This window comes from Marmota marmota, unplaced genomic scaffold (assembly GCF_001458135.2).
Source record: "Marmota marmota marmota unplaced genomic scaffold, marMar, whole genome shotgun sequence".
Classification (NCBI taxonomy): Eukaryota; Metazoa; Chordata; class Mammalia; order Rodentia; family Sciuridae; genus Marmota; species Marmota marmota.
Genome location: NW_025999872.1, coordinates 179,333 through 189,207, shown reverse-complemented (window position 1 = coordinate 189,207; position 9,875 = coordinate 179,333). Strand labels below are relative to the sequence as shown.

At 50.0% G+C, this 9,875-nt stretch overlaps 2 protein-coding genes across 4 annotated transcripts in view; one reads left to right on the top strand and one right to left on the bottom strand.

Annotated features, from left to right (window-relative positions):
- Positions 1–31: 31 nt before the first annotated feature.
- Positions 32–1,621, bottom strand: Mien1 (migration and invasion enhancer 1). Its single transcript, XM_015506700.2, has 4 exons — positions 1,463–1,621; positions 1,253–1,350; positions 562–638; positions 32–479 (listed from the first exon to the last, which is right to left on the bottom strand). Exons 1-4 carry the CDS (start codon positions 1,549–1,551, stop codon positions 396–398), a joined length of 348 nt encoding a protein of 115 aa, XP_015362186.1. The 5' UTR covers positions 1,552–1,621; the 3' UTR covers positions 32–395.
- Positions 1,622–6,767: 5,146 nt separating this feature from the next.
- The window catches only part of Grb7 (growth factor receptor bound protein 7), an 8,558-nt gene continuing 5,450 nt past the window's right edge, over positions 6,768–9,875 (top strand). The window contains exon 1 of one of the 3 annotated variants that reach the window (XM_015506668.2): positions 6,768–6,964. The gene's annotated coding sequence lies outside the window, so the exon portion shown is untranslated. Of the gene's footprint in view, positions 6,965–7,091; positions 7,247–8,536; positions 8,674–9,875 lie in introns of those variants that run through there. The other 2 variants (XM_015506667.2, XM_015506669.2) reach the window with 2 other exon arrangements.

Below are 9,875 nucleotides of genomic sequence, written 5' to 3'. Positions count from 1 at the left end.
GGACACATAAACACACACTACTTGGCACAAGTGTTCATAGTGCCTCTTTATTGCCAACTGCTGACACTGCCCAGGGCTTGGGGAATAAATTAGATCTACGGTGGCATCTGACAGGTATTGCCAAGTTGGGGAGGAGACTGGGCTTTTGTGGGCACTGATTCTGAGAAGCGGGTATTAAGGTGGATGTGAAATATCCACAGAGAGCATCCCTTTCTTACACCCAAGACCACAGAAGTTTCTATTCCCTTCTGTTGCCCAAAAGGGCAAAGTGGAGGCCAGGGCCTCTTAGCTACCAGGAGCTAAGTGAGGGGAAAGAGGCAGGGGTTGTTCCCAGTAGGACCAAAGGAAACCAAGGTCTGGATCCCAGAACACAGCAGGAACCCAGAACTGTGCAGTCACAGGATGATGCACGGAGGACGGCTGTTGGTGATCTTTTCTAAGGGTTCTCCATTACTGGCTCTTCGGATGGCCTCAATGAGCTAGAGAGTAGAGATGTGGAATAGGACGATGCACTTATGGAGCAGGATGCCCCAGGGTCCTCCCAAGACTGCAAATACTCACATCTTTCTCATAAGGAAAGCCCCCATTCTCCAGCTTGGAGAACACCAGCTGTCCATTGATCTCAATCTCAAAGGCTCCTGGTACGAAATAAAGGCATGAATGAATGGTATGCTGAGAACAGGCAAAAAGTCAGGGGAGACCCTCCACATTCCTTAGACTCTTTTTTTTTTAAAGGTTTTAAAGGATTTTTTTTAAAAAAATATTTATTTTTCAGCAGACAACAACATCTTTGTTTGTATGTGGTGCTGAGGATCGAACCCGGGCCGCACATGCCAGGCGAGCACGCTACGGCTTGAGCCGCATCCCCAGCCCCTTCCTTAGACTCTTCACAGGCTCCTTCATGTTTCCCCATCAGCCTCATCAGAGATATTTGTAGCTCCTTAATCCAATCCTCAACTGGGTGTCAACTCAATGGAACCTAGAGGAGGCCTCAACTGTGTGTCCTTTCACCACTTAATGAAGGGCTCCCTACACTCCAAAGCCACACTATTGCAGTTTAACAGGTTACTCCTCATAGACCTCATCCGTGGCCCCCTCACCTATGCAAGCGGATGCATGGTGGTTGGACATTTTTACGATGTGCAAAACACTGCTGGGCACTTCATATAAAGCAGCCAATGTCAGAGCTAGAAAGCAGGAGAGCTGGGCTTTAGAACACAGACTGACTCAGCAGGTGTTCTTCGGACCTCACCTGTCCCCCCCAATCGCGACTCAATCTCAATGCCCGGATACTCCTCCTTCACAGCACTCGCCAGCTCGAGGTACGTCGCTTCGAAGCCGCAGGGTTCACTGGGGAGAAGAGACATAGGGTGGACTGGGGTTTCGGGGGAGGGGCTTTCCATGGACCCACCTCCGTCCGGCCTCGGGGACAGAGAGGGGCCCTTCCAGCCGGACTGCTCACCAGTATTCCACCACGATGCGGACCCCACTGCCCGGTTCGACCTCCCCAGGAGGGGGCGCTACGGACACTTGCCCCGAATCCCCGCTCATCTCTACTGGCTCTGTTCCGGCCGCTGCTTCCGGGTGTGACGCGATGCCGCGAGCACGTGACGGGGCGTGGCGGGACCGCGCTTTGCGTCTGGGCGCCCCTTGCGGGCTGCGGCTAGAGCTACGTACTGGTTCAGTGCTATGTACTGGTTCTGTACTGCGGCGCGCAGAACTGGAGACCCCGGGCTGGGGCTGGGCCCTCGAGTGGGAGTCTTGCCCCGCACCTAGGGTCCGCCGGACTTCGTGGCCCTGCTTAATCTGATGAATTTAGGCTGCAAAGCGCTTTCCAGTTTATAAAAGGGCAAGCATTCTGGGGATGGGGATGGAGTGACTGATGGTTTGTAATAGTTGCCATTTTTCGCTGGTCTGCTACTGGCATTTTAAAACGCCCCATGGTCACACGCTCAAGTTGTTTGGACTTTGAAGCACTAACGCTGTTCTTTTTCCAATATTTTGCTACTACCTCTTTCCTTCATTTCGGGAGCGGGAAGGTGCCATCTCTGGGTCTATGTCTCCATCACTTGCACCCAGTTTCTACACATCCCCTGTCTCATCCCGGCTCCTTACTAGAGGATTGGCCTCATCTTTTCCATTTTGCAACTTGAGAAGCGGAGGCTGCCTAAGTCCTGGCTGCCTCTTCCCCTCTCTGGAGCATCATGATAGTATCCTAGCAAGTCACCCACTTCAGTGCCTCTTTAAACTGCCCCCGCCCCCGCTTTCGCTTTTTAAACAATTCAGTGATTTGTATGGTTGTGCAACTATTGCCACAGTCCAGTTACAAAATATTTCCATCAGCCTAATAAGGTCCCCTCTGCTTGTTTGCCATCATTTCAGTTCCCAATTCCAGTCATAGGCAACCACTAATCTGCTTTCTAACTTTATAAACTTCCCTTTCCTGGATATTTCTTACGAAGCTAATCATACAATATGTGGTCTTTTGCTTCTGGCTTCTTTCACGCTGTAAAATATTTATCAAGGATCATCATCCTACATGCAGTAGGTCCTTTTCCACTGCTGAGTAGTATTCCATTCCATGGATGAAGTACATTTTATTTATTTCCCAGTTGATGGACATTTGGGTTTCCAGTCTGTTTTGAATGCTCCTATAAATGTCCTGCAGGTGTGTTTGTATGGATGTGTATTTTCATTTCCTAGGAGTAGAATTACTGGATTCTATGGTTAAGCTTATGTTTAAGTTTTTAAGAAATTGCCAAACTGTTTTTCAAAGTGGCTGTACCACTTTACATTACCACCACCAATACAATATACAAGGATTTTTTCTCTATATCCTCATCAATACTTGTCTGTCTCTTTGACTATTTTAGTGAGTGAGAGGTGGTATATTACTGTGGTTTTAATTTGCATTTCTAATCTTTTCGTGCAGTTATTAACCATGCATATATATTATTTGAAGAAATATCTATTCAGATATTTTGCCCATTTTAAATTGGATTACTTATCTCTTTATTTTTGACATGTAAGATATATATATATCTTACCAGGGATTGAAAAAATATATATATGGGGGTACCAGGGATTGAACCCAGGGGCCCTTTTTAATTTTTATTTTGAAACCGGGTCTCACTAAGTTGTGTAGGACCTCATTAAGTTTCTGAGGCTGGTCTTGAATTTGTGATCCTCCTGCCTCAGCATCCCTAGCTGCTGGGATTGCAGGTGTGCACCACCACACCAGTTTCTTTATATATTCTTGATACAAAGTCTTTAATGAGATAACATGATTTTCTTGTAGTTTCTCCAAGTCTTTGACTAGCTAGCTTCCCTATCTCATCCTTATGCTGGGGATCAAACTCAGAGCCTCACTTATGCTACACAAGCATTGTACAACTGAGCTACACCCCAACCCTTTTTACCCCACATGATGTTTTTTCTTTCTTTCTTTTTTTTAATGATGTTTTTTAAAAGTGCAATATTTTCTTTTTTTGGAACTGGGGGATTGGATAGAGGGGTATTCAACACTGGGCTACATGCTCATCCTCCCTTTTTTTGAGACAAGTTCTCATTTTATCTAGATAAAATGGCGTCATGCTTCAGCTCTTACATTTAGGTGTATAGTATATTTAGAGTTAACATTTGTGTATCCGGTGAGATAAATATATCTAATTCATCTCTTGGCATATGGTTATTCAATTGCCACAGCACTATTTATTGAAAAGACTCTTTTATAGCCAGGTGCAGTGGCATGTGCCTATAGTCCCAGCCACTGAGGAAACTAAGGCAGGAGGATACCTTGAGTTCAAGATTAGCCTGGGCAATACAGCAAGACTCTGTCTCAAAAAAGAAAAGTTAAAAAAAAAGGATAGGGGCTGGAGCAGGGTAGCTCAGTGACAGAGCAGTTACCTAGCACCCATAGGCCCTGGGTTCCAGCCCCATCATTTTCCTCCCCCAAAGACTATCTCTTCCCCTATCAAATTGTCTTGGCACCTTTGCCAAAAATCTATTGGCCAGGTACGCATTGTGGCACACGCCTGTAATCCCAGCGACACGGGAGGCTAAAGTAGGAGGACTGCTAGTTTGAGAATAGTCTTAGTGACTTAGCAAGGTCCTCAGCAATTTAGTGAGACCCTGTCTCCAAAAAAAAAAAAAAAAAAAGTAAAAAGCGGGGCTGGGGATATGGCTCAAGTGGTAGCGCACTTGCCTGGCATGTGTGAGGCACTGGGTTCGCCTCAGCACCACATAAAAAAAATAAAGATATTGTGTCCACCTACAGCTAAAAAATAAATATTTAAAAAAAAAGAAAAAGTAAAAAGGGCTGGGGATATGGGTTAGTGGTAAAGTGCCCCTAAGTTTAATCCTCAGTACCAAAATAATAATAATAAGAAGAAGAATAAAACAAACAAAAATTTATTGACTGGAATTGTAAGAGTTTATATGTGAACTCTCAGTTCTGTTTCATTGATCTATGCAGAAGATTCCTGACTTGCCACAATTTGCTTTACGATTTTTCAACTTTACAATGTTGTGAATATTATAAGGATTCAGTAAAAACTGGACTCATGCTTGGTAGGGTAGGTGTATTAAATGCATTTTTAACTCAAGATATTTTCAGTTTATGTTGGGTTTATTGAGATATAACCCCATTATAAGCCAAGGAACATTTGCAAATCTATTCTTTTTTTTTTTTTCTTTTTTTCTGGTGGTGCTGGGAATTGAACCCAGGGCCTTGTGAATGCTAGGCAAGCACTCTACCAACTGAGCTATATCCCCAGCTTGTTGTTTTTTTCTTTTATTTAAAAAATTCAGAGGCTGGGGTTGTGGCTCAGTGGTAGAGCGCTCACCTAGCACATGTGAGTCCCTGGGTTTGATCCTCAACACCACATAAAAATAAATTAAAAAATAAAGGTTTTGACAACTACAACTAATTTTTTTTTTAAAAATCCAGATATGAATTTTATATCCTTTGAGTGGATCTTTCTGTGACATACACACGTAATTGTGCTTCCATCATCATAGCTCCATGACCTCGCACAAGTCCCTGTGTCACCAACTACCAACACCTTTCCCTCCTCCCCAATCCCAGATCTGCTTTCTGTCCTTACAGTTCTATCTCCTCCAGAAAGCCACAGAAGTGCCGTCCTATAGCTCTCAGCCCTCTGAGTCTGGCTGCCTTCCAAACCCATCCTTCAACACCCAGAGTGATCTTTTCAAAATGTAAGTAAACCTGACCAATGCTTTGTCCTCTACTCAGGCCCAGATGGAACCTGCAGGGTCTGGCTTCTGCCCACCACTCTTGCCAATCCGGACAAACAGGACAGATAGCTCTCAGACCTGGTTTGCAGAACAGCCACCTGAGGGCTTGTCAATACCACACATTCCTGGGACTCTGCCCCAGAGACTGAGATTTAGTAGCTGGAGAGGCCCAGAGATCTGTTTTTCACAGAAGCCTGGAGACATGGAGGCCAGTGGTCTCAGGCTACCCTTTCAGAAGCACAGCTGCTTTCTCCACCCCTGCTCAGCTTCCTTGTGTGGCCTCTTTCCCTTCTCTCCTGACCACCTCCCTCTCTGCTTTTGCATGCTGTGTCCCCTCCTGCCAGAGGCTTTGGCCCTTCTTTTCTGCTCAATTGTCATTTCCACAAAGAGGTTCTCCCTAAGTCCCTATGTGAGTCACTCTCCCAGAATAGTGGTCACCAGTCATTTCTTGTTTGTTTGATTTCTTGATTATCATAGGTCTTCCAAACTGGGTTGCAGGAGGCTAAGAGCGGGGTCTGTTTTCGTTGCTCACCTCTGTATCCTCTGAACCAAGCATAGGGCTGACATATGGTAGGTACTTAAACAGCGGATTACATGAGTGAGTGAATTGTCTACCTTTTTTTCAAGCTGCTCCTTGGTTCAGGTGCCCTTGCGGCTCCCTCACCCCTTTTAGTGTCCCACTCAGACTGGTTTTTCAAGGAAAACTCAGTTTGAAGAAAGCAGGCTGAAGCCACTCCTCCATGCTCCCCCAGGGCAGACCTCTTATCACCGTGGATTGTTTGTTTTCTCAACTGTAACCAACACGGAGCTGGGAGGTGGCCCCTGCCATGGACTGTGGCTTCCCAGCCCCTCTCCCCTGTGTTTGTCCAAGGCTGAATGAGAAAGCGAAGAGTATTACTCTCACAGAAGTTGCCTGCGTGCTGGGGCCAGAGCTTTCTACAGATCACCTTGGCCCCTCCCGCTGTGCGACCCTGCCTGACCCTTTGGATTAAAAAATAAATAAATAAAAGATGAGACCTGGATTTTGTTCAGAGGGAGGGCATACTCTGGGTACCTCTAAGGAGCCAGGGGGCAGCCTGGGTGGCCAAGCTAGCTGGAGGTCAAGGGGCAGGACCGGTTGCGGGACACCCCTCTGGCTGGTTTCTCTTTCTCAGAGTGCCCTTTGTCCTCCCCACAGCTGCTGATGGGCTCCCTAGCAAGGCCAATGAACTGACCAGTATTGGGAAGGGGCGTGAGGAAGAGTGAGCGGGGCCGTTTCCCCTTATCTTCCAGTCCCCAAAACCTTTCTCCCAGGTAGACACGTCTCTTGAACTTCGCTCTCCAGGCTGTTTTGTTCGACCGTCTTCCCCGCCTCTCCCCAGGTACCTGCACCCTCCCCTGGCACCTGCTGCCGGGCTAGGAAGGGCAAAAACAACTCCAGTCGGCACCGCGTCGGGAGTCTCCGCCCCTCCTCCTCGGCTTCCTCCTCCCGGCGCCTCCCCGGCCCCGCCCCCACCTGCCCAGGATAATTTTAGTTTCCCTGGGCCTGGAATCTGGACACGCCGAGCTTCCCGCCTCCTCCCCGACTTCCACGTCCAGGGTCGGGACCTGCTCCTAGCACCTGTAGAGAAGCCGGAGTGGTTTTGAAATCAAATTCAGGTCCCTGGGGTCCCTAGACAGAGTCAGACTTTGACCTGGTGTCCTGCTGCTGCTGTTGGGGCTCGTTCAGGTAATCGGATCGAGATCTGTCTCAGGACAGCCTGCTCCTAACCCCCCACCCCCGCCGCTCCCCAGCAACACCAGGGCCCCAGGCTGTGCCCGTTTCATTCCGAGCTGGCTGGCTGCCCAGGTGGGTGGACAGACGGCCGCCTGGCTCTCCCGCTCTCTTTCCCCGCTTGGTGATGTCAGGCCAGGGGCGGGGGCAAGGGAGAAGGACAGGTAGTTAAGGGCCTGAACGTCTCCCTCCCCAAACCGGTGGCTCCAGCCAGGTGTTCCGACGCCCAGGGTCCAGGTAAGGACCAAAATGGGCACTTCATCTTGGTGGTGGGATGCAGGGCAGGTCTGGGCTCAGCATGGGAAGACCCTGTCACCTGCTGTGTAACCCCGCGGCCTCCCAGTTTCTCTTTTCCTCCCATCTCCCATCCGTCCCCAACCCCCCTTTTTCATTTCCCGCCCTCCGCATTCCCTCCTTCCCTCCCCGCCAAATACACACACAAGCCAATTGATGCGGTTGGGATGTGAGATCTCAGAGTGGCTCCTTTAGGAGGCTTGCTTTCCTGCTGAAACTAGCCCTTCCCGGCTTACCGAGAAGGAGCTAGAAAGGGGTCCCGGTACCGAGGTTGCCCTCATGCCCTTGCTCACCCCAATTTACCTCAATTTGTGTATCCCTAAGTCTCTACTAAGATGATTCCGCGGGCGGGGTGGGGGGCACCTTCGAATTTGGAAGGATTAGTAAAGAAGAGGGATTTTCCGAAGTACTGGAGTTCCATCTCTGCTTACTGTGTTCCCTGGTCGGGAACACAGCTTGCGGCTTTGATGAAACGTGGGGCCGGGCCCAGGGGTCCCTCCTGGCTTCAGAATGAAGCGATGGATGCAGGGGTGTTTACAGTGCAGTGGGGCCTGTGGAGGGTGTGTGTGTTGGGGGCAGGTGGTTTTGTTTGATGAGACTGGGGAAAGACCCAGGTTGGGGTCTGATTCTCTATGGCGGGTTGGGGACAGAGCATGCACCTGTGGACTAGGTGGAAGTTCCCCCCAATCCCTCTGTCCTCCAGGAATGCCCTCTGGGTCTGCCAGGCCTGGACTCTGCTTTACCTTTTCCCGCAGATATCCTGCTGTGTGCGTGTTGGAGGAGGGAAACCTCCCTGAAGGCAAAATAATGATTAACTCCCCAGGGGATGGTCTTGCGTTCGTCCTAAATTAAACTTTAAAAGAGCTGCCCCCTCCTTCTCATTGGGTGTTTTTTTTTTTTTCCCTGAGAGTCAGTGGGCGGGGCCTCAGTGTCCTGGGCTCGCCCTCAACTCTGGGTCACCTAGGGGTTTCCCACCTCCTTACCAGGGCCCCGCATCCCCCTCCCCCCAGGTTAAGCCCCGCCCCCAAGTAAATCCCTAAGGGATGGCCTGCTGGGCTAGGCCTGACCCCGACCTCCTGCCACTCGGCCCCAGCCTCGGCCCGCCAGCCCCTATCTCCACCCTGGGAAGCCTGGAAGGTGGCCTTGTTTTCTTTCTCTTTTCTTTCTTTCTTCTCTTTTTTAAATGTTTTCAGTTGTAGATGGACACAGTATTTTTATTTTATTTATTTAGTTTTATGTGATGCTGAGAATGGAACCCAGTGCCTCACACATGCTAGGCCAGCGCTCTACCACCGAGCTACAACCCAGTGGCCTTGTTTTCTGTTTGCCCTAAACACTGGGCCTGGACACCCGCCCTTGGGGCCAGCCAGGTGGGGCAGGATTCAGGAAGTAAACACGGGCGGTAGGGAGGGTAGGGAGGGTAGGGAGGAGGGTGGGGCTGGAGCCGCTGGGGCAGGAGAGGCCGTAGGGGCAGTCCTGCTTTGGAGTTGCAGTGTTGAGAGGACAAATTGATTTTGGGGACCGGACTCTCCAACAAGCTTTGCTGAGGCCCCAGTTAGAAAGTCTTGGGAAGGGGCCTCCTTCTCCCACCTCATCTCTCCTCTCCTCCTTTTAATATTTGTTATAGTAGAAGGAAACAATACCTTTATTTTTTATTTTTATGGGGTGCTGAGGATCCAACCCAGTGCCTCACAGGTGGTAGGCAAGCGCTCTGCCCCTGAGCCAGGGCCCCAGCCCACAGCTCATCTCTTTGATCAGGACTGTCCCACTTCTCCCCAGCCTTGGGAGGGTCTGTAGGACTGGGTGGAGGGATTCCTAACCTGGAGGTCGCCCTGCCCCACCATGTATCTATCCCTTCCTCACTGTTGGTCCTGCTTTGGGGAAGGGGCAGCCCTGCAGCACCTCCTCTAGTCCTTTAAATGAGAGGTTAGAGGGATGGGGGTGGGGCCCCGAGTGTTGGTGCTCTGGTGACCTGGATGGTTGGTGTTTCTTACCCTTCCTGGTCCTGGTAGGACCCATAGTGCACCAACTCTCCCAGGCTCTTTGAGGACCTTTCGCCCATCTGCCAGTCTGTCCTCTTGGATATTTTGACTTTCCACTCCTGCTCCTGTGGTAACCCGGGATATGTTAGGAGAAACCTCATTCCCAGGATGATGCGGAAAAGCCCCTTGGGCCAGATATGACCTCCTAAGTCCTATGGGTGTGCCAGCTGTGAAATGAGAAACTTTCAGGCCCTAGACCCAGGGTAGGAAACTCTGGGTGCCCCTGGGGTGGAGGTAGAGGGCTACACAAGGAGATGAGCTCCATTCCAGACAGGCTTCAGGAATCCAGGCCGGGCATTTCCTCTTTCCTTCCTGGGCAAGTGGGCTTGGGATTGGGTGGTGGCTTGGGAGATTGAGGTGGGCAGATTGCTGCAGTCCCACCTGGACTGGAGGTAGGCCAAGGGTGGGGAGGAGGAGGTGACGTCAGAGGAGCCTCAGGCCGGCATCCTTCTTCTCCCCATCCTGTTCCTTCCCAGGGCTTCCCCCATCCTCCCAGGCTACCTGTAGATTGTGTGTGTGTGTGTGGGGGG

Bases quoted from the DNA above. Each gene is read 5' to 3' on its own strand.
- Mien1 (XM_015506700.2), bottom strand. From the start codon at position 1,551: ATGAGCGGGGATTCGGGGCAAGTGTCCGTAGCGCCCCCTCCTGGGGAG. The intron at 639-1,252 runs GTGAGGTCCGAA...ATTTCGTACCAG, and splicing joins GTCGCGATTGGGGGGGACAG to GAGCCTTTGAGATTGAGATC. The intron at 480-561 runs GTGAGTATTTGC...TCTACTCTCTAG, and splicing joins GCTTTCCTTATGAGAAAGAT to CTCATTGAGGCCATCCGAAG.